General features: G+C 42.0%; 2 protein-coding genes and 1 pseudogene across 2 annotated transcripts; 2 read left to right on the top strand and 1 right to left on the bottom strand.

The window, feature by feature from the left end:
- The first annotated feature begins 2,632 nt into the window (after positions 1-2,632).
- Positions 2,633-5,251, top strand: LOC133919553 (uncharacterized). Its single transcript, XM_062363976.1, has 5 exons — positions 2,633-3,057; positions 4,145-4,281; positions 4,372-4,521; positions 4,601-4,660; positions 4,830-5,251. The coding sequence occupies exons 1-5, from the start codon at positions 2,904-2,906 to the stop codon at positions 5,004-5,006; spliced, it is 678 nt and encodes a 225-aa protein (XP_062219960.1). The 5' UTR covers positions 2,633-2,903; the 3' UTR covers positions 5,007-5,251.
- A 3,742-nt stretch (positions 5,252-8,993) lies between these two features.
- On the top strand, positions 8,994-10,894 carry LOC133918044 (uncharacterized; annotated as a pseudogene).
- Positions 10,895-24,041: 13,147 nt separating this feature from the next.
- LOC133919552 (uncharacterized) lies at positions 24,042-25,055 on the bottom strand. Its single transcript, XM_062363975.1, has one exon. It carries the CDS (start codon positions 24,934-24,936, stop codon positions 24,364-24,366), a length of 573 nt encoding a protein of 190 aa, XP_062219959.1. The 5' UTR covers positions 24,937-25,055; the 3' UTR covers positions 24,042-24,363.
- Between the last annotated feature and the right edge of the window lie 253 nt (positions 25,056-25,308).

The following is a 25,308-nucleotide window of genomic DNA, read 5'->3' as shown; positions in this document are numbered from 1 at the left end:
GCAATATGTAGACACAATCACTTGAAACTAAGTTTGAGTGTTAAAGATTGTGCTTTTACCATTTGTTTAGACTTACTTTTGTCACTCTCGGATAGTAAATTCAGTCGAAACGTGTGAAGAGTGTGCAAGAAGTTTAACATATGGGATAGAGTTGCTGTAGTAGGAGCTTTTTGATGTGGAAGTGTCAAAAGAGCTTTTGGTACACCAGCTTCATAACATTTGTTTCTATTTTTAGATTTAGGTATAAAATACTCCGCCTCAAACATTTCGGCATGGGACGTCTGTCTTAAGTATGATGTCAAACTTAAGACATATACCTCATGCTGAAGAGTTTGCAATAGAGTCTTTTTGCACATCTGAAAAGATTATCACTATCAGTCCATACCTTTAACCGGCAATGATAGTTATGATCATTAACGGTTCATGAACTGGCAGTGATAATAGGGTTGTCGTTGCCGGTTCAAAACTTAAACCGATAATGATACTTACTATCACGTCGATTCATAAGCCAAGAGTGATAATCCATATCACTGCCAATTCAAGGCTTAAACTGACAATGATGTCAATTTTGAACCTGCAGTGATGACCTTTTCTGTAATAGTGTGTCCTGTATGCGGCAAGGCTTGGCCTCACACACCACTAATTGAACTCGATATCAACTTGAAGGCTAGTAGTGGCAACATGAGCCAGGAGAAAACTCGAATGATCTAAGTAAAGTCCCTTGATATGGTTGGAGACTATAAGTGAGCTATATTCATCACGAGCCCCAGGTAATATATCATATGGGTGAATATAGTTGCGATACTCGGCGGTACCATGCATATCAACTTCAAGCTAAAATATAGCTTTTGTAGACCTAAATTTGTCTTTTCAGTTTTTTTAATCGATAATTGTATTGTTGAAAGGATCTAAAGGCCCTAGAGGGGTGAATATGGCACTAATAAAAAACTAAATCAACTACCGATTTCTAAAACAAAGAGCAACCTTAGCCTAGAATGTATAAAAGTAACTAGACGGCCTAGCAAGCTACAATAATAAGCACAAATATGTAAGCATATGGAACATAAGTAAAGTGCGGAATTGAAACTTGCATAAAGAAAATGCTAGAAGCAAAATGCGGAATGTAACAAGAGTAGGGAAAGAGGGCACCGAGTTTTTTTCTGAGGTATCGAAGAGTTGGCACTCTCCACTAATCCTCATTGGAGCATTCAAATAAAGATGCCGCTCTCCCTTGCGTCATCAAGACTCAAGTACTCACTAGTGATTGCCACTTCTCAATCTCCGGATTGACGGGCATCAAACCAAGTACACGAGCTTCCCGAGGCTCACACAAGACCTCCAAGAGCTCACCTAGAATACCTCCAATCTCCACAACCGGCTAGTTGTTATCAACCACCAAGAGTAACAAGCTAACTGGTTCACTTGATCCCTATCAAGCCTAAAACAACAGCTAGATGCACACTCACTACTCTTGAAGCACTAATGGTGTCCTTAATCTTTAATTAAGAACTTGCAAATCACCTCAAGTGCTCTCCCTTGCCTCTAGATGATACACACTATGTATGAATACTTCTGGATTATAAGAGAGACGAATGAAATCAAGTGAGGGGTATATATAGGTTAGAGGTCCAAATCTAGCCGTTGCCCAACCACTCATTTTTTCTGTGAACACTGGATGGTCCGGTGCACACGTCTCTGTTAAAACCGGATAATCCGGTGAGTTAACTTTTTCCACATGCTGATTTGACAGTTGTCAGTAGCCATTGCAAAATACTCCGGTGTTCTTCCACATAGCATCACCGGATAGTCCGATGAGTTATAACTCATTTCCTCCAAAAATATCAAGCTTCTGTTAAATAGTCCGGTGATCTCCTTTAAGTTACCGGACAATCCGGTCAGTTCAACTCTGATTTTCTTCAAAAAAATGGTTTTTCTGTTAAATAGTTTGGTGTATGAGTTCTTTAGATCACCAGATAATCCGGTACATATAACTTCAAATTTCTCTGAAAAATGACTCTTATGTTAAATGCTCCGGTGCAAAATTTCTTCCATCACCGGACAATCCGATGAGTTCATTTGAAATCTTCGCAGAGAAGGAAAATAGTTCGGTGAGTATAATCCTTCTCACACCGGACAATCCGGTGAGAACAAACTTCCTGAAACTCGTCCAATTCAATTGATTTTGAGTTCTAACTTCTCAACTTCTCACATATAGACTTTTTGAGCCACCCAGTACTAGATTTTCGCAAGTGTGCATTCAACTATATCTAGACTCAATTATATTAAGCTACAACACTTAGCCCCCTTTATAATACAGTCAAAAGATAAAAAAAAGACCTATGTCTACTCTAAGTGTCCTTCATCATCTCGTGACACTTAGAACTAAAAGATCCTTAATTTTGACGTAAATATCCTTTGATCGATAAATAGAATTTCATGAGACCAGAAAAATCATTCAATCATTGTGAACTAATTTTTTTTAATTTTCTTCAAAATATATATATTAATCACAATAATACAATTATTATTAATCATCGAAACTCTTACTCTTATTAGGAGGCTAGATGCTATAACTATACTAATGTGCATGTCCTTAGGCGACGTGAACTAATCCACTGGCTACTCACGGCCGCATCCGTCGAAGGCGAGATCCAACGGCTCACGTCCATTCCTGTTTCTCCACACCCACTGACCTTTCCTTTCGCCTACACCGCTACACCCTGCCGGCCCGCCGCCGTCCCGACGCCTTCATCGCGTCCCTCTCGGCCAGCTCTCTGCCCGCCCCTGCAGCGCAGCCCCCCACCTCGCAGAGCCCGCAGGGATCCACCCCTTGCCGGATCTCCCTCCCAGTAATCCCCTCGGCTGCGCGGATCTCGTTTCCACCCTCTGCCGCTTCGACGCAGATGGGGCTCGACGCCCTGACGGCCGCGTGCTGTGCCCTTCCGGTACTTGTCTCCTTGCTCACCGTCCGCTTCTTCTACGTGCTTTGGCGCAGCGGTCAACCGCTGTCGAGGCCTCACGCCGCAGGGTTGCGGTGTCTCATCGTCCTCGGGTCCGGTGAGTTCGTCTTGCCGTCAAGCACCTGTGGGCTGTGGTCAGTTATAAAATATGGTTATCTGGCGCATGAAACAGTAGCGAAAGCGCATGACATGAGTTCCAAGAGTTAGCGATACTGGATAGTTGTAGGTACCTGCAAGTTCATATGGGAATTACTTCGTCACTTAATCACGATTGACAGTTAGGTTCTTGATCGTTGGTCGAAATCTTATACTACCTCTGATTGCAAATGTAAGTCGTTTTAGACTTGTGCACAAGGATTAAAAAAACAGAACAAATAACCTTATTGTCCTTCATTTATTCTGTATTGGAAAAGATAACTCATTTATTTGTGAGAGTAGTAGCATTTATTAAACAAGGGCAAGACGGGAAAAAAAAAGAGAAAAAAGTGCATAGAAGTTTGAGAATAACTTATATTTAGAGAATAGTTGAGGAGGCTAAAATAACCTACATTTGCAACCAGAGGAAGTATTGTCAAACAGCAGTACGGTAACCCCAGCCAACCAGGACATTTGTGCTGCAGCAGTTCTGCTTTTGGAAACTAAACAACGAGTTTAGTACATAATGTCTGTTATTACAAAATGGCATATTTGCCTAATAAGTAACTCTTTCAACCACATTTGTTACTTCACAGGGGATCCAAATTCCTAAACATGATTTATACCGAGTTGGTGTAGGATCATATTTTATTGGTTAATCTGTTTTACGAAAGATGCACATGGTCTTAGCTGCATTTTCATTCTGTCCTTATGTAGTGTGCACCGGCATATGTTCAGTTGTAGTGCTGATATTGTCTGGATGTTATCATGATTTGGTCTTTCAATGCATATATCTCCAAAGAAAAAACAGATGTATATGCGGTCAACTCCTTTTTTTTTCTTTTGAAAATTATGTTCCATGCTCTTCCTGCACATTTGATCACAGTGCATAGTACATAAGCTAAACTGTAAATACTATAACAGCATTTTACTATTTTTTTTTTTTGCTATTTTTCTGGAACTGCATGCTCTTGGAGAACTACTCAGAGTATTCTTAAGTGTCCGTAAGCATGATGGAGTATCTATTAATTTATGAATTTGATTCTTAGGAGGGCATACTGCAGAAATAATGAATATTGTAACAGCCCTTCAGAAGGATAGGTTCACGCCAAGGTACTATGTGGCTGCACTTACTGATAACATGAGTCTTAAAAAGGCACAGTTCTATGAGCAGTCACTGATTCAGGTGGAGGCCAATTACCTTGCTTTGTTGAATTAGATATGCTAGAACTTTCTTAAACATTATGGAATATGATTCTAGTTTATGCATTTTCAGAGTGATGGAGAGATGACCATCAATGACGCCCACTTCATGCAGATATACCGTAGTCGTGAAGTAGGCCAATCTTACATTACCTCCATTGCAACAACATTGCTTGCTACATTGCATGCTATGTGGCTAGTAATAAGAATCAGACCACAAGTGGTGTGTACCCTGCTCAAATTTGTCAGCATCCATTGCACATTATGAGCTCAAAGATACTAAATATTTGTTACCCCTGCAGATATTTTGCAATGGTCCAGGGACATGCTTCCCTCTGTGCGTCTCTGCTTTCGTTCTGAAGGTAGCCTGACATCCTAGCTTCTATACTCGCTTACTTAATGCAGTGCAAGACCACTGCCTTTCTCTTTGTTAATCTTATAGAACGATTTAATAAGTTGTTCGTCCCAAATTTCAAGTTGATGCAATACTTTCCAGTCTATATCGAGTTTTGGATTGCTTTCATTCTGTAGGTGTTTGGTTTGGGATGGTCCTCCATTTTCTACATTGAAAGCATTGCAAGAGTGAGGAAGCTTTCATTGAGCGGTTTACTGTTGTACAAGCTACGGATAGCTGATCAGTTCTTCGTGCAGTGGCCCCAGCTGCAGCAAAAACACCCTCGAGCACAGTACGCTGGCCGTTTAATGTGAAAATTCATCCATATTGGATATTGGGATACTGTATTTTCCAACTGAAAATCCAGAACACACTGACAATCTGTGTACACTTCGAAAAATACAATTGAGTGACCCTCATACTTGATACAGGGGGCATGGAGTGCAAGTTACTTAAGATAATCTTTCTGGGCAAACGGGAATCAAGGTACAGTATGATAGAAGTTACTGAAGAGTGTAAAACTCATTTTGTAAATTTCAAGAGACATTATCTGTTTTTAGTCGTGCCTGGCGTCCCTGGTTGACTGGTGATGGATTCTATTCTACAACGACGGAATTCAGCATTCTTTCGTATTTTCCTTTGCTGATTGGTATCTTTGCTTCCAACAATTTGTCTCTCCAAACCATTTTTAGGGAAATTTATTCCTGTAACCTACAGGAAAAAAATAAAACTTTTACTAGTATCAGATACATCTCGGTCCAATCCAGCTAAATGCTGCACATTTGCTCTGAGGCAGCTCAACAACCACTCCTGCTGCGGCCGAGGGCAGCACTGTAAATACTATAATTTTCTTTAATTTCATTATAAATTTTATAATAATTACTATTATATGCCACTATAAAATAGATTTAAACCGTAAATACATAAGATGTAAGATTATTTTCCTTATCCCATCAGACAAAAAAAAAAAAAAACAGAGGAAAAAAATTGAGGAAGTAACAAGAGCTCCGATCCCACCCACCTATCGGTCGATCGACTCCAATTCCCTCCCAAATCCGCCAAGCGGGACCCGGGACTCCCAACGCACGAGCGGAAGTATCAAGTGTGTTACCTTGTATTTGTTTGTTCCACAGCTTCAGTTCGAACACGCGGGCCGCACTGGATTTGGATTAATACCGCCTGTTTAGAAAGGAATTTTTGGGGTAAGAGGCCGTTGTTTCCATCATTGGAAGTGTTGGGAGAGAAATGGCTAATCGTGGTGTACTTTGGCAGGAAAGGCGGATAGAGTCTGCGCCATTTTTTGGTTGGTTTGAGTTTGGAGCCGGAGGCTCGGAGACTGAGAACGATGATTAGGAAGGGTGAATAGGTATTTTATAAATATTTTGTAAGATAGATGATTTTTTCTTATTTACTTAATGTTTTTTAAAAACGTACCAACAGAATTATAAATTTTGGAGGAGCGAAACGAGAAAAAAAATTCCAAAGTAATATAACTTCACAAATGAAATATGAACTATAGGCTCAACAATTCCATGTGTCTTTAAGTATAAAAGTTTAAAACTTGAACGAAAAATAAAGAAAAAACAATCACCGAAAGAAGTAAAGATAAGAGGATTCAATACTCTCTCAAATACATGAGTATATAAATATTTATACCTATAATAAAAAAATAACTTTTTAAGGTTGAAAAATCACAGCTCAAAGATAAAAACAAAAATCAAAAAAAAAATCATTAAAAAAAACTTGCAAATTTGCAAAGGAAACAATAAAAAGAGACTAGAAGAAGAGCAATTCAAGCATATGCAAAATATAAGCTTTATTGCTCAAAGAGATCAACCCTATTTTAAACATATTGTAATAATTTTTGTCTTAAAAACTCTCACTTATTACGTAGGCTAAGTACTTATCTTTCTTTCCTCTAAAACTCTACCACTAGGCTCTCAAATGAGTGACACAAGGGGTTCAAGTGACTGGTTGAAGTTCTCTTATAGTCATACCTCTCTATTTATTTGTTTAAGAAATTTGACCCCTAAGTTTCATAGTTTTTTCTTAAAATACTCATCTTTTGTAGTACACTATTACTTACCACCGAGGACATTCTGGTCTATATTCTTCTTCATTAATCAGACAGCTATGACGCCTTTATGATTTAGCTTCGTCTCGACATAAGCTTCGCGATGGTGCCATATATTCCTTCAATCCTCCCACGGTTTTGAGGCCAAACTGCGAAACCCTAACACACTTATAAAAGAGTGACTGGTCGCCATTTGCTTCCACCTGAAGCGAGCGGTCCGATAATGACGCGTGTCCTCCGTCTTGCGATCTTGACCGTTGACTAGTCTCTCCCGCTCCTGATCCCTCATGCCGTCTTGTCACTTGCATTAGTATTCCCTTTACTTTATTTTGTCAACACGTCATCTTCATCATCTGTTTCATACTTTACTTGATCTCCACGTGTACAGCTAGGATCACCCTTAACTCCGCTCGAACTTCTTGATCGTCCGGCACTAAGCCTCCGCTTGGCCCCGATCATCCCGCCGTTGACCGCCAAGTTGCATCCATCACTTACACATCATGAGACAAGCAAACATGTTTGTCCAACTCCAAACCAAGTTAGTTCAAAACCAAAATCATAAATCATCAGTTCAAAATACATTGTACTGAAAACGTGAACACCGAATGATTCAGCGTGTTTTGCCTCTGAACACCAGACCATCAAGTGATTGTAGCACTATTTGTTCCAGAAAATTTTTGCTATGCAAGAAAAGGTCCGGTGAAGGTCCGGTGAAAACTTACAGTGATATCATGCCCATCACCGGATAATCCAGCATGTGTAAATTCATCGAACCACTCTTCTACAACTTCTCTACAACAAAAAGTTCGACAATATCCTCCATTGTTCACATTGAAACGTCAGACTATCCGGTGTTTGCTTATATTTCTATTTCGATACTAAAAATACTCTGGTGCTCACTTCACCGTACCACCGGACTATCCGATGTGGTCAAGAACTCACACACCGGATGTTTCGATGAGGTATTTTTTTCTGGACTCTGAAACAGGTTAGCCATAAATAAAATCATGCACAAACAAGCTCATACCAACTAAAATCATCTTAAATCTAATATTATCAATAACTCATCGTACACAAACCGATGCATATTTCAATTTGGTATTCAGAGCTGCTTTTTCGTGCGTGATCTGCCCGCAACTAATTTTGGCGCTACTGTACTAGTAGTATTGCTTTGCTGCCGAGTGCTGCCTCGCTAGGGAGAGCACAGGATTGTATCATGTATGGTTGGTTTGGAAGTGGCCAAATTTAGGCTTGCTCAACTGTGGCGAGTGACTTCTTTAGCCTGCTGATTTGTAGCATCCCAGTTTGCGGCTGTCATACTCTTATTCTCGTACATGTCCGATAGCTTTCAGTTAACCTTTCCTCACAACATATGCAAATTTGCTTATTTTTAGTGCTGATCAGAAACGCAGCGGCCAAAATGGTCCCTATTTAGATGTAGTTTGGTCATGACTCATGAACCAGACAATGGCTAGTTGGCTACCATGAGAACTCTGTTAGCCAGGGCCGGCTTTGGTATCGCTAGATGAATTGATTATCTTCGTGTCTTCTGAATTATGGATGGATCTTAACTGTTGCAAGCTTGACCTGTCATTCTGGGCTTGTTTGGTTCCCTTGCCTATCATTTCCTAACCTCTCTAGCGGGCAAGAAAATCCTTAGTGGAGGAGAGAGAATTTGGCTCACATTGCAAGCAGAGCCTCCCAGAAAATCAACTTTCCTTGTTTAATGGAACAAATCATGCCCTCACTCAATAATGCTCACGTGTCGAAGCAATGCTTAAATTGTGCTCCCGGTACAGTGTTTTTTAATGATCCCGTACAGCGTTCACCTTTGCGTACTGTTGCCCAGGCTTCCAAAGTGCAAGGTTTCTTACTTGGCAGGACCCCTGTTAAATTGGCTCTCTGATGATCTTAACGCGGTAGAAAAACTGTGAGCTCGTCGTTTTTTAATTAGGTTCTTTACCAACTTAACCTATTTGCATTAGAAACTGATTGGTACTGTTTCCTTCGCCTAAATCAATTTGACTACCATACGTCTTCCTGCCTCAAGCCACACCTGTTGTGAGTTGTGACTTGCCGAAAAATGAATAGGCACCAACAGGATCCTTGGCAACTGTGAGGCTTCGACCGAATTGTTTCTTTAGCAAATGCTATCTACTATGTGAATTTAAGTCGTGTTGTTAAATGTTTTAATGTTTTTCTGGTGGTCAGAAGGGGTGTGAAAGCCATGCAACAAATTGGTATGCAACTGAGGGTATGTTTAAGTAGAGTTCTCTTCGATTCAAATTATCTGCGGAGAGTGATTTTCTGGGGAAATGATTCTATGATTAAAAGTGATTATCTAGAATAAACTATATGGAGGAAGTGATTTTATGCGGGAAGCGAATCGGGTGAAGCTGTTTTTTTTAGCTCTTCAGCTTCTAGTTTATTTCAAAGAATCACTATCACGGGTTTCACTCAGAGAGCTAAAAGATTAAAGTTGTTGTTTGACAGAGCTACTCTTATTTCAGTCGAGAAACTACTCTGAAAGCTTTACCAAACAGATTTGAGTATATCTTTTTAACTTTCTTATGAAAAATGCACAAGGTCTGTCCCATACCAGACCTATCAAGCATATCTTCAACAGGCGCATTTTGTACTGTCATATGGGCAGGTCAAAAGGGGTGTGAAAGCCATGAAACAAATTGGCATACAACTGAATATATCTTTCTGACTTTCTCATGGAAAATGCACAAGGCCTATCCCATACAAGACCCATCAAGCATATCTTCAACAGGCGCATTTTGTACTGTCATATGGGCACTCTTTTTCTTTTAACAGCACTCTTAGACTTAGTTGATCCGTTTTATTATATTATATGGTTCTTATTTCTTTGTGGGCTATAATGCCATCCATATTTTGAATAATGTTCCTTGTAATATGTCATAGGGTTCTCACACAGTTACAGTAATCCAAATTTTTATTCATTCTGTCTTATCCACTATATTCATCTCATGAACGTCATTGTGATCGCAGGACTACTACAAAGTTCTGTTGGTTAACTATGATGCGTCTGATGACACCATCAAATTGAGCTATAGAAGATTAGCTTTGGTAAGCTGTTGCCCAACCTCTGTTCTTCAAGCTAGTATTCTGTATTATCCACGCAAAGGAGGTTTGTAGATCAACTCATTGTAACTCATGCTTCCTTCGTAGATGTGGCATCCAGACAAGCATAAGGGTGATAATGATGTCACAGCTAAATTTCAGGAGATTAGTGAAGCATATAAGGGTATTCTTCCTGTCTGTATTACTTAGACACTGGTAGTCTTTAAATCCTCCTTATTCCCAGAAATAATAGTGGATAAAATCACAACTACGCACAATGATGAACCTGTTGTTATGTACTTTACTAATTTATCTCTTTGGTTCTCTTCTTTTTCAGTTTTAAGTGATCCAGCTAAGCGACTAGAATACGACCGTTCCGGCTGTTATGAGATCAATCAATATACTTGGCGTGTAAGATTTCTTGTTTTTTAGCCAGACAGCTGTCACTTACATTATCCTCTCCATACTCCGTCTTAAATTCTCTGTGCTCTCTTGTATTTCAGGAGTACCTTACAAGATTTAAGGGTATGCTACTTACCTGCAATGGATCTGGATCCTCTGACATAATCGCGACTATTGCAGAGAGTTACTGTTTGAACAATGTAATGTGTCTGATGCTACAGTACCTGTGTTAATTAATTGTAATTACTGTAGTAAAGTACTACAGCAACAGTACTTCCGTTCACTATAGCGTCAATTTCTACTGTTCATAGATGCTGTAGCATTTTCATCTCAATCGCCAGATTTTGATCCGACGGCGGTAATATTCCCTAATGCACATCACTGTTGATCCTCTGCAGTGGAGGTCCCGATCCACCTGGCAATGGCCTTGGCATAGATCATCCTTCCAAATGGTAAAGACAATTCAGTTGAACTCAGGCACCTAATTGATTCGACATAATCTTATGTTTTCTACTCTTGATTATTATTTGGAGCACATATATGTTGGGAGGTTCTGTAAGAAACTGTATGATAAATTGATGATGTTATGTATTTATCATTTCCAGGGCCTGACATTTGAGGGAACTGAAGCCCCATTGATCAACAGGTACAGACCGTACCAAACCACAATGCGCCACTTACAATGGCACTTTGCCACTTTCCGCTACAACAGATACGTGTGCGCCATTTCCAGATGTAATTCTTGGTGACTGAGGTCATGAATACGAAATTAGTTCTTTTCTCATGATAAATATAGCTCCAAAGAGGTTCAATAGATGGGACTACTTTAACCTAAAAAAATTCCACTTCATGTCTTCACGGGTACAATGTTCCTAATTTTTCCACCGGGCCAAATTATAGATTCTGTTGTTGAAGAGTGATAGCACAAGGGTGAATTGCTCAGTACACTTATTTTTTTGCATTGAGCTTGATGTAGGGAACTAGAAACATGCCCTATTTTTAGTCTAAAATGGAAACTGAAACTGTAAATCAGCATGCATTACTGAAACCTCCTGAGTCATGATCGCTACTGGCGGTATTAGGTTAAGGACAAGATGCATCATTACTGAAGGTCGTTCCATCTTTTTTCAGATCAGCGGTTCCTTTCTTATCTTTCTATGATATAAAATCAGCGAGTGGCTTGCTTCTGAGTTACGGCACTCTAATTTTCATGTGACGTATCTTGACCTGTATAGTGTCAAGTGTGTTGAAGCTGGTTATGCCATGTCAGCTTTTGTCTTAATAATCGCACACAGGTGTGATCATCAAATCGCACACAGGTGTGATCATCAAATCGCAATGAATCATGAATTGCCTCGCTGTTTCATGTAGGGCAATTGCTGTATGTTGTTGTACCCAGTGGGTCGGAATCTACAACTGTTGTGTGCAATGAGCTTGACGTTAAGGGGCTACAAACGTCTATTTTTAGTCCAAACGAAAACAGAAACTGAAAGCCAGCGTGCAATACTGAAACCCCCTAGTCTAGATTGCTCCTGTCGTTTTTAGGTGAAGGACACGATGCACCATTACTGAAAACCCATTCCCTTTTTTCTCAGACCAACAATTCCTTTCTCTTTTTTTTCTTCTTTTGAACAATGACGACTCCTTTCTCACAGGAGTACACTGACCCATCGCTAAAAGGTTGCTTCTCTTTTAGTGCACTCTAATCTCGAAGTGTTTTGACCTGTAAAGCGTGTGCCATCTCAGTTTGACAGTGTTTGTCTCCATAATCGCACACAGGTGCGACCATCCAGTCGCAACAGAACAGGCTCACTGTTTCATGTAGCCTGTGGCACGGATTTGATTCCAGATCTCACTGTTTGTACCCGCTCCGTGGCCCATGGTTTTCGTAGGGCCTCGATATCGAGTGGAAACGGACGGCCGATAGGATCGGACGGTGCCGTGGGCTCTCGCCGTACGACAGGCTCGATGAGCAAGGCAACATCATGTTGGTGTCAGGCGGGATTGTCCCTCCTCCTCTCTCCTATCTTCGGGTTTCTCCCCTCGGGTGGGTGGTGGTGACCGGTGAGGGGCTGTAAATTGAATGTTCTCTCGCGCGCGGCGGACAAAAGCTGCACTGGTCCATTTTGCTCTCGCCCATCCATGACCATTCAGGCGGCTGTCAGAGCTGTGGTCAGCGGCCACTCGATGCATCTACCGTGGATATCCTAACCTGCTGCTAGCTAGGAGCAACGAGATCGTGTGTTCTTTTCATCGTTTTCCCGTAGTAGTGCTGCTGATAGATTAGATTCATGTTTGAGGACGAGGTTTTCAGCTGGGTCAGTGTAGACTGGGCGTTCATAAGATGGTCAGGTAATGTTGACGAGCGGACGAGACGTTAACCTCGCCGGACTATTGCTCGTCAGTGAAATCAAGCATCTGTGTTTCTCCACTGATCTGATATGAAAGCAGCTGGACGCACTGGGAGACGAGAGGGAGCTGTGAGGATGATGGCGGATTGGCGTTTCGCGGCAGGACGCGAGGTTCCAACTCGGCGCGGACCCAACCCGGTACATCACGATATTCGTCTGGGCGCACGGTACACCAGCGTGCCCCCATCGCAAATCCACGCCCGAGTTGACGAGACGAGGACGGGGCGCCTACCGAGCGGCGGACGTGACCGCCGTCTGGGTCTCTAGAGTGTTCCGAGCCTCGGACGCTTTCTCCCCGTGTTTAAAAATAGATAATATATCAATGTATTTATAAATTTAGTATATATATTTGACATTTTAAATATTAAAAAACTGATTCTGATACCAGAGGTACCGAAAACTTCTGTTTTTGGTACTTACGGCACTGCTCACCGTATTTGGTATCTCAGGTACTTAAAAACTCCATGTATTTAGCATCGAATATAGTGAACATGGTCGTATTCGACACCTCTCAGGTGCTGAATACAGGCCAGCTGCTCACGTCACATCTGGTCGGTGCTTTCGGTGCGATGGCCATGTCGTGTCGTGTCATTTTGTTTTTGTCATTTTTTTAATCTACGAGCTGTCGTATTTTACTATAAAATACGAGCGGGTTGGTTTTATAGTACAATTTAGTTTTATCAGGATATGAGCGAATAAATAAAGAAAGGAGCTAGATGAGTGAGTGTGTGTAAATTTGCTTCAACGTAATTTTATCGATATTTTTATTATTTATTTAATGTATTTATGTAGATAACTTTTTAGAGAAGAAACGTTGGAAGAATACAAAATCTAATTTGTCGAACAATGATAGTTGTGAAGTACGATTATCATATAACCTGGTATAGATATTACATATGCTGATAAACATTACATGCGATATGATATTTTTCGTCGCTGCACGAATGGATCCTAATCATAAAGAGCTGACGACAACAAACGTTGGCATATACGGTACACCTAAAGACTAACTTAATAGCGTGTCGCTGCTAAACTAAACATGCCTTAGAAAATGAAAATAGTCCGGGTTACAATAGATGCTCTCTACTGAGTGCATCTAGAATATTTACCCTTTCGCATGGCATCAGCGCCCTTCGCTTTAGCGCGATGGGCTCTCTCCCGCTTTCTTTCACTCTATGCTTCGCGTGCCTCAGCCGCGGTACGCTCATTGGCTATCTTCTTCATATGCTTCTCCTCTTGACGCTTGAGTCGTAGTTCCTTCTATTATTGCTCGTATTTTCGGCGTTCGTACGCTTCTCTCTTCCACCGTATGCTCATATCGACCAACCGCTTCTGGTGCATATTTGCTCCATATCCAGCCATTCCATGAAATTATAGATAGGCGGAGGAGGCTGGACAAATAAAATAAGAGGATGGATTAATAGGACAATATACAAAATTGTACAAAAAGTGTCACATTAGTGATATACGTCAATACCGGTGGGTACTCATATGATACATATCGAAGCTTATCGTACAGTTAGTTGGCACACATGAAGAAGCGTAGGCTATAGGTGTAGGAGATACCTTGTGACTCGCGAAGTCTGCAAGAGTCGCCATAGAAGCACATCGGCGATTCGACCCCCCGGGGGATGAAAATCTCCCAATATTTCTTAGGTGGGCTTGGTGAAGCTAAGGAAAATATTGCAGGTGAGAGAGGTGAGGAAGGAGTGGTTTATCTATGTATGAGAGTGGGGTTATTTATGATGGCTGATGGCTGGTGCATGGACTGAGTGCATGTGTTTGGTTGAGGCCTGGAGCATAGGATTCCTTATGAAAACTAAAAAAGTTATGGCTTTTATGCTTATCAAAGATTCCATGTGAAAACTGTTACTTGGTATGGTCATTTCGTTCTGTAAAATTTCAGCAATAAATTATTGTTGCCTCTGTATGAGGTATAGAATCCTATGAAAGCATTCCCTGTGAAAGCTGTTGATTTTGAATGTGCGTAGAAATAACATCTATTCCTTTGATCTTAATCTAAAGTCGAAGCTTGCTTTAAGCATTCATCCTAAAGTAAGTACAACACGAGGTTGAACAGTTAATACAATTATATTGTTGATTTTAGAGTTGTAATTAATATTAGTCCCTGAGGTGCTGGTGATACATTGACGTGTCTAAAGCCTGAGTTCACAAATACCTTTCATATGTTGGAATTTTTTTACTTGGATAGTACGTTAATATAATAAACTTACCATCACATTGATTAGACAAATAGTTCGTAAACAAAATAAATTGTCATGCCTACTATTTGCATAGTTCGTAGTTCATAGATGTTTAATACCTAGATCATGTCAAGATGGCGGGGGAAAGTGGTGACGCATATTAGCGGAAGAATGACAGTTATACCAGTCAATACTATCAGGGTAAGATAGTTATCATCTTCGAGGTGGTAATGGAAAGTTTTAAGGATGGGTACTAGAAAATTTACCAGCATTTTCAGGGTCATCAATGTTCTCCGGAGATGGAGGCCTCGAAGAGAGGGATTCTTGTGGTATGAAATCTTCGTCGTCGTCATCTTGAGCTATCACGGTAGTAGCATGTCTTATTTCCATGTCGGTTGCACGTCATCTTGATGTGGTGCACGAACATCCTCTTATAGTGATCATTGAACCTTCTTCTGTATTGTTGCTGGAATGTCGAGGAATTAGGGGCATAAAATAATCATCCTCGTCATTTTCTGGATGAGTAGTAGAGGGCGCCCTTGTACCCCTTAGGTTTGCTGACCGTCATCGTCTTCTACGCGAAACAAGAATGACACCCCCGCTGAAGAGCATATATGTCACCAAGAAGTTTGTGATAACTTTGTTGATCAACTGTGTGTCTTTCGGAAATGCCTAATGCAAAAGAGGAGCATTCAAATCAATGAAAAAAATATAAGTAGGGTGATCAACAGGTCGGGCAACATCACTATCATTCTTTGCCTCCTAGAGAAGAAATCTAGAATAGAAGGATAGTCAGCTAGTTCGTACACACTGAGATACGTTTGACGCTGCTCGTGCAAGAGGGCCCTAAGGTCCTCGGTGTTTATATGTTGGAGCAGAGCGGTTAACGTAGAATAGAAAGGTCTTGCAAGCAATTTGGTCACGACTTGAATTAGGTTGCTCTTCTTTAAGGGATCATCCTTCCCTTCACGCACATCTTGCAAGGAGGCATTAAATGCTATATGGATCGTCGTATGTGTCTATGGAGAGCCTGTACTCAAAGATACCGCTATAGATTTATTGATCCTTCACCGCAATATTATGGCTCTATACCAAAGCATGAATCCCTGATTATTTAATGAACATTAAACAAGTATTAAATATCATAATTGTTTGACAAACATTATATAAATTGTGTGCTAGAATTATTTGACAAACATTACATAAATATAAATAATTAAATTAACAATACGGTGACAAATACATAATAGGAATGACTGTGGCAATAAAGTCAATACGACATGTGTCATTAACAAGTACAAGTGCACTAGCGACTCAATGACGACGACATCGCATGTAATCACCAGGAGTGTCGACATCTGGTGGGTGTGTGGTCCTCATCCTAGCGGCTTGCGCTGGCCCTTTCTTCGTGTTGCATTGCTCTTCATCATAAACGTCCTGCCCTATGGGAACTCCACCAAACGTGTATCTTGCTCCGCCAACTCTGCCTTGCATGTACCATGATGAAGCATCCTCATGCGGCAGTGTGGACTCCACTAGAACGTGCTCTAACGGAGTCTGGTGTGCTGAAGTCTCGCCCTGCTGGTACTACTGTGAACCCCCAAGTGCATCAGGATATTGGGGGTACTATACGCTGAGGAGCTCGATGAAGCTGGGAGCCTACATTGTAGTAGCCCAGTCAAATCATGCGAGCTACTCCAGTCAGGCGTCTGCTGCGTGCAGTCAATGATGTCTTCGTGATGAGTCGATGCTATAGACGGAGGTGTTAGCATATCTTGAGGAGGTTGTGTCCATTGCGGGGCCTATGAACCAAGTGTACACTACTCGGGCGCAGGAGCCTCCGTGCACTCCTCGCAATGCTCCGAAGCAGAAAGTGCCTCTCGCGACTATGCTCGAACAAGTTCATCATGGGCACCGGACGAGTGTCTAGTATGGGATGCACGGGACGAGTCAATGGCTGGTAGGTCATACCTCCTCCAACGCGGGGCACAACCACCTAGACCACGTGGAGCGGATAGGAAGCGGGACCCTCTCGTCCTCATGTGGTCTCGGAGAGGGTTCTGATCCTCCAACGTTGATGACCCGCTTCCTTCCCCACAAGCTTGCTCTACCTGCGTTTGCATCTCGTACGCCTATACGGTTTGTATAAGATGAGGACCATGTTAGTAATACAGAGGTTTAACTAATAAAAATCGTTATAAGTATCACAACAATTACCGCAACATGAAGAAGGCGGGCACGATCCTCGAAGAAGGGTCTAGGGTTTGGCTCTATAAGTTGGCTGAGTAAGGTGGCACGTGTACGTGGATGGTACCACAAAAGGTACTTCTAGTATGTGGTGTTGTCGTATTGTCCAGTACGAACGACAATATCCACTGCGGCTGACTCCGTCCACCTCTATAGGTGCTCGGTATTCACGTTGCTCATTTTCGCATGCCTTCGCCTCCCTGCACGCTCCTCCTGTACATGAACGAAACAACTATAATTTATTAACATAGATCACCAAAGGTACTAATGCGACAGTAACACACTTACTCGTGCGCCCGACTGACGTCTCGTGAGGGAGGTTCTGGCACCACTTGTCGATACCCGAACTACCTCTATACACGCTTAAGAGAATATATTTCCATGTTATTCATTTACAATAAGAATCATTTAGTCATCGATAAGTCTGAGTCACACCAACAATATGATTAGATGAGCCCTCCTATTGTAATTTTGGCCACTCGTGCCATACGCCATGGATCCCACTCCACGAGATCGACGCTAAGGATGTTCAAATCACTGATCACCCAGGAGTTGCTATCATGGTCTTGCTGTTGACTCCATCTCAGCCTGGAATGCATCCACCGATACCCCATCATAGACCTCATGTTATCTGCAATGCCATCAGAGATGGGGACTAGATAGTAGCTCTTGAACACCCAAGGCTGACAAACTAGGAGGTACTCCCAACTCCATAGCTGTAAGAGGTATAGGCAGCCAATAATTGATCCCCTATCCTTTGATCGCTGGGTTGCATCACACAATCCTCTGTGCATGGTAGCGAGCATAACAGATCCGTAACTGTAAGATATTGGCTCATAAGGATGTGATGCGAGCTGACTCACTAACCATACAATATGGGGGACGACATAATCATCTGCCGTGTTGCAGAATATGATACCTCCCAGTAAGACGTAGTACACCTCATAGTGTTGTAAAACTGTAGCCTCGTCCGTATCCGGTGGGCATAGACCGAGCTGTGATAGCCCATGAATTCAGGTCATAGAGAGACCAACATCCTTCTTATCATATTTCACACAAAATCTACAAGATGCAGATGGTCAATGAAGATTGAATAGCACTAAAATATTTGAAGTACATTACGTAACAGAAAATTACCTGCCCTCAACATAAACCTTTCACTGCTACTTTGCTAGTTGTGAAACTAATAATAGGGCGTCCCTGATTGGTGGCCTGGTCAGCATGACCACGTCCCTCAATGTTATGACTATTTTCCCAAAACAAAAGTTGAACATGTGCGTCTTAGGACGCCACCGGTCAACGAGATCTGCGAGCAGTGGCTCCTCAATTGGCAAGCGAGGTGTTCTGCCACCACCCGCCATGGGAGCTCCGGCCATCATGAGAGCGAAAGGTAGTAGTACTACCCGTGTGAGTGGCTCGTGCAATCGAAGATCTAACTGCTTAATCACGTGGACACTCTAGGCTCGCAACAGTCAACTGCAAAAGATATCTAATAGATGTACTGAGTTAGTAGCAAATTATCATGACAATTAAAAATCATATATAATCATTGTACCTGCTGCCCTGTGAAAATCATCCATCCCCTATGATTCTCGTCGTACCGCTGCTGAAGAAGCTTGGGAAGACCACAATGAGCCATGATAATGATTTCAAGCTACATGGTTCAATAAATAGGTGAATAACAAATTAGAATATATTACAAGCTTCATAACTCAATAAGTATGTGAATAACAAATAAGAATATATTACAACATTCATGGTTCAATAAATAGGTGAATAACAAGCTTCATGGTTCAATAAAAAAACATCGTATGTGATGCCAGTACCAAACGATATATAACAAAATAAGTAGTACAACTAATAGGTGAATAACATTTTAGAATACAAATCATGATTGCGAATAACTTCAAACAGCAAACTAAAATGCAACAATTCTAATACACTACAGTTTGACAGTGACTTGATAGTTTACTATCGGATCGGGCATGTCCTTCTGTCATGGTCAGGTTGTTTGCAAAGTTTGCACTTGCGTAAGCCGTCAACATCATTTGCTTCATCCATGTCACCTTACAGTCTCATGGCTCTAGGCCTTCTGGGATCCGTACGTCGTGCTTGGGGATAAGGTACCCACTTAGACCCCTCGATCGTTTTATAGCTACTTCCGATGTTGAAGGACCTCATCTTTGAACGTTATATATTTCTCAAGATATTGATCATGAAGTACGATGCTACGCACTGTGATCCTTCATTGCCGCCCATGTCCCTGTAAGTAGCTAAGACATACAACACGAAATATGATACAATTTTGGCTTATTGCATATGCACTTCACCTCGTGAGGCGCAAGTTGACATTGCTGCATGGTGTCTCCTGCGCTATACCCTGAAGCATACCTACGGTGGCACATGACCTCGAATTCATTGTTGGTCAAGTCGTAGATCCTCGTCCGATGAAAGAGTGTCTTGTTCCTTCTTCTAGATATGATTTTCGTGGTCTCAAAAGTAGTCCGTCATTCTATAGAATGCGAGCTCAATGATGGCACACAATGAGAGACCCCATACTCACTTTAGGATATTGTTGAACGTCTCCGCTATGTTCGTTGTTATGGTGGTGTACCTAACATGTGATACAATAATTTTAGAAGACCTATTTGCATAAAAAGGGTACAATATGATCATTTAAATTTTATGTGCTAACTTGGCATCGTGAGTGTCATGGATTAGGGCCCAACACTCCGCTAGCTTTCCCACTATCCACTGGCTAAACGTAGAATGTGAATGGCTAACGATAGTTTGTCCCCCAACCATTTGCGTTCATAGATGATCCTCTTGTGCTTATTGATCTGCCATCATCTTGCGAGTGGTCTCATTTAACTCTCTCTATATCTCGTTGAACTTCGTCTGCTAGTTCTGTAGATATAATCCTTTAAATATCTTTACAAGAGACTTGTTGTGGTACCTTGTATACAGATTCACTCCCAAGTGTCACATGCACCATCTTCTCTCCACATAAAGCCATGAAATGGAATTATTTGTGTATCATACAGCATGTCCAACGCATGCAGAAGGTAGTTGTTGCGGTCTGAGATGATGCAAAATTGTTCCCTATTTACTACAACACCTATCCTCACCAAAGTGAGGAAACATAGCCAACTATTATTGTTTTCACTCTCAACCATTGCAAAGGCGATAGGAATGATCTGATTATTTGCATCTGCCGCTATCGCTGTCTTAAGCGAACCATAGTACTTGTCGCTTAGAAATGTAGCATCAACACATACAACTGGCTTGCAATGTTTGAAAGCTTCGATGCATTGTCCAAAAGATCAGAATAAGTTAATGAGATATCGATCAGTGATGCTGTATGACCCATCATCTAGCTTGATCGGTTCATTCGTCATGACCCACTAGTCCCTAGATTCGTTATGACAATTTTCTGCAGTAGCCTCGTAGCATATTTGTAAGACTCCTCGAAACTTCCAACATCATCTTCAACACTTTCTGCTTCGCGCGCCACGCGGTATGGTAATTGATTAGCATACCTGTCTTAGTCTGCACCTCATCCATAATGGATTTTGGCGACAAACAAATGTCCGTGCCAACAAGAGTGATGAGCAGTTGGGCTATGAACCTTGCATTAACTACGTGGCTTACATTCCTAATAGTCTCTTCGCTGCATGTATGCGGGGTGTGTCTACTGATCACAAAATAGTTCTCATATATCGGTGTATGTGTTGGTACAAAGTAAGAACTATTCGGGTGCTTGATACACCTGACCTCATACTCCGTAGGGTTAGATCGGGCGTACTTGTGACCCTTCTTGTCATTACAACATAGTTTCTAATGAAGTGGATGTCCTCCCCTCTGTTACGAAACTATTGCCTAATCTGGATGTTGCTATTCCGGTATCCCCAGTTAGATAAGGTGTTATACTCAACGACGATACAATCCAGTAGCCCAACACCACAAAAGTAATGGATCACAGGCACTAGGTTATCATTGTTAGCAGCTTCTTCATCCCCGTTACCAACGGCTTTATCATCCATGCATCCTGCATCCAATGTCTTGTGTGAATACAAAGCTCATGTGTTGTTCCTTCTCATCTTGAACAACATATGGACAACGACCGAGCAGTTTGGAACAAGCTGTGGCTACACACCTTCCAAGACAATAGTATGAGATTACTAGTTCACACGTAAAAGACTCATAATATGTTATTTCAGGCTATCCATGTCATTAGGTACCTCCACCGAACTCTCTATATGTTGTTAGTTCTGAATTCTTACGAGTATGCCGTGCAAAACCGCGAGACATTCTCTGTAATAAATATGGAAAGTCATACCTTATCTGCTAAACAAAATACATCTAATAAAATAACTACTTAGATGTATATACGATACACAGCTAATTACAACCCTTAATAAATAATAAATAAATTAACAATACAAATTAAATAGTACTATACTTGACAATATTAAATATTTAAGTATTAACAATGCTAATTAAATCATCAATATTGAATTCAAATGAAATAATTAATAATTAATATTGAATTAAAATATTAATTAAATTAACATGAAAGTTATATTGACCAAATATTCAATCTCGTTATAAATTGACTTCAAAACTATTTTAAAAACTAGTCTTGCTAGATTTCTTTACACCATATTTACTCTTTTAGAAGTCAGAAGCATTAGCATACCGCTCTCAACCCGAGTGATCATCTCTTTTTTATGGTGAATACTACTTATGCCTATAGTTCATAACAAAATTTCCGTGCTCACATTTAATAATGCACTATTAATCTATCCATAGATTTTTTATGCTGAGTGAGCTGAAGAGAGAAAACGAATAGTCTACGATAAGTAAAAGACACTAAAAATATTACTCTATTTGACTTCATAGCTGTTTCTTTTCTTTAACTAAGGATATAAGTTCTTATATGCACCACTATTTTAATAGATTGAATTAGAATATTAATTAAACAGATGCATACACTATTAATTAAAAAAAATAATTTGATATTTTTTTGGTGCAATGTGATTTTTATTAAATCTTTCTCTCCAACCTAAGATTTTTGGAATCTTCTTAAAAATTATTTTTTATCCTTTACCATTTCTTTTTCTCTCTTTACTCTCGTTGCACTGAAACTCTACTTCCACCTATGGAGAGCATGCATGCACTAAGCCACCACCATACACCACCACTAGCACAAAATGCCACCACTAGATCATAATGTTATTAAACTAATTAAATAATCTAATTACATTGATTAATCAAATTCACGCTAATTACTATTATACAATCTAGTTACTCTGACTAAGTAAATAATTACTATTATATAAATTCAAGTTAATTACTATTATACAAATTCACACTAATTACTATTACATTAACTAAGCAAATAATCAAATTCATATAATCAAACTAAGCAAATAATTATACAAATGTAATTGAATGGACTAAACAATCTAGTTACTCTAATTACTATTATTGCTTCAAGTATTAATTAAACACATAATTTAAGTAATTACTGTAACTCGCACTACTACTCTACTCGTCTCAGACTGATTCTCCTATCCTCGTGCTGTTGCTACTTCTCACATCATGCTACTGCTTCTCTCCACGCGCTGCGCTGCTGCTTCTCTTTTCCTCCCCTCCCTTGCTCGTGCTGCTCGTTTCCTTATAGTGAAACATGGCAGCACACGTTCAAAAATGCGGCAAAAGCATAACGGTGTGACCTGCCGCGCTGAAAGCACCGACCAACGCGATGTGAGCTGGATCGACCTGTATTTGGCACCTGAATTGGGCCTTGTTCACCGTATTCAAATATAGGGAGTTTTCGATATCTGAGGTGCCGAATACGACTCTGTTCACCGTATTAAAATATAATGAGTTTTTGGCACATGAGGTGCTGAATATAGTAAATAGTGCCGTATTTGATACATGTTGTTTTCGGTAATTTAGTTATCGAAATCGATTTTTTATGTTTGAGTAACAAATATATATATATATATATGTTAGATTTATAAATACATTGATATATTATCTATTTTAACCGATACTATTACGTCTGTCAGATTTTTGCAGTTTCGCAGCAGATCTGGGGCATGCTTGTATCACAGGCTACTCATTAATCATTGATGAACAGGACAAGATACTAGTGCTCCAGCAGTGAACTCCTGTCCCGCATCTTCCAAGGGATTCTACTAAACAAAGCCAGAGCTGTGGATCGATGATACGGCATCAATGCGAACATTGAGCGCGATCTTGACAGGGATTGAAGTGCCAATCAATGGACCGGTAGAGTGCGCGCTAATGTAGGATAGGTGGCAAGAGAACAGGGCAAATCCGGAGCCACTGGTGACTGCTCATTAGTGCTCGCTGCTGCGTGACCTGCGTCTGCCGCGGAGGCACACGCAGCCGCACTGCCGCAGGGCAGGCAGCGCGCTAGTCCTGGAGGCTAGAGCGAAGCAGGGCTACTGCCTCTGCATTCGCCTTGTGGGTCCAGCCTGTCGGTGGGCATGGGGAGCGTTACTCCTACCCTGCTCCGACGCCGAGGTCGATGCTAATTTTCACATCCTGAAAACAGCGCTCCTTTCAGGCCGTTCTATCTCCATCCAAACACCAAAACCTAATCCCTCTGCGCCCAAAACTCGTCAACGTTGAGTGCCTAAAATGGAGCGTGCAATATCATGCGCCGAAGATTGGCAAGCGTGGAAAACTTGTACACCTAGAGAGGTGGGTGTATGAATGAACCCTACGCTAATGGTGCCTTCTTTTTCCCCTTTGAAGCTAATGCTAACTCTACATTCTACACTACCGTAGTTACTGCTAACGATGCATGGTCTTGTCTGTCAGTCGAGCGTGCACTTGTGTAATTAGTGTATTGCTCCTCTGCCAACGAAAAAGTAGTCAGAGAAAAGCAAATGCAAATGACAGAATAGTTCATGGGGGTAATGTAGTAGTACAGCAAAAGATCAACTTGGAGAGATTAAAATACCCAATTTGGTGTGACAAAGTGTAGTAGAAGCACACTACGAAAGTGAGGAAGCATGAGGTGATCACCCACTGGTATATGCACACATTACGCCCAAACTACAGGCTTCCATGTTTGATCTAACTTAATCATGAAATTAGCGGCACGCGACCACAAAAGGAAAAGGAGATCGCTCCTCTAATCCAGCGTTAACTAATAATTAATCACCTCGACTACATGACCCCCACTTTCCGGCCATCTCGAGGTACCTCACACCCGCCCCAGCACGCTCGTCGACGACCTTCGGTGCCGGAACGCCTTGAGCGGGCTCGGGAAGTGCCACCCCCACCGCGCTCTCGCCGCAACCGCCGCAGCCTTCGCCTCCACGGCCGTCGCGGACACCGAGCTCGACCTCGGCAACCCCAGGCCCTCCTCGTCCTCCAGCTCCGCGTCTCCGTCCCTCGCCGCCGGCTTCCAGAACGGCGGCCAACCCCAAACCCTCGCCTTTCGCCTCCCGCCTCGGCCGCTGGCGGCGGCGGGGGCGGCGAACGCGACGGAGGAGCCCGCGGCGACGGACCGCGACCGCGCGATCCGGTGCTCCCGCTCGATGAGGCTGTGGACGCGGCCAACCGTGTCGCCGGAGGCCGAGGAGGAGGAGGACGGGGAGGCGCACGACGTGCAGGGGCAGGGCCGCACGTGCGCGCAGTTGGGGCAGAGGCGGAGGAGCCTGTCGCGGAGGCAGTACGGGCACACCCCACCGCCGGATCTTGCGGCCGGGTGCTTCCGGCACTGCCACTCGTCGCCGCCGATGGCCAAGCCCACCGCTGCCTTCTCCGCCTTCATCTGTGCCGCTCCGTGCGGTTGCTCTCTCTCTCCCCTTCGCGGGCTTGCTGCTCTCTTCTCTTCTCGCTTTCTCGCTCTACGCGTTTGTGAGGGGACGGGCGTTACGAACTCGCGGCGTCGCTGTTGAAAAAGAGCTAGCGAACGCCACGGAGTATATAATAAGGGGCGTAACGGCGTGTGGTTTCGGGGCGTAAGGAACGGGCATGGACTTTTGGTGTATCTACCACAATGCCATTGGCAGAGCGGCAGTGATTGCGCCGGGATCTTTTGCGGTTGAGCACCAACGGTGTAACCCGCCTAGAGTTGTTTAACTTCGGTTCATTCTCAACCGTTGACGTTGACTCGTTTAAATAGTTTCCTGTTTCGTACGCA

Source organism: Phragmites australis, chromosome 5, assembly GCF_958298935.1.
Source record: "Phragmites australis chromosome 5, lpPhrAust1.1, whole genome shotgun sequence".
In the NCBI taxonomy this organism is placed as follows: Eukaryota; Viridiplantae; Streptophyta; class Magnoliopsida; order Poales; family Poaceae; genus Phragmites; species Phragmites australis.
This window is presented reverse-complemented; position numbering and strand designations above follow the sequence as displayed.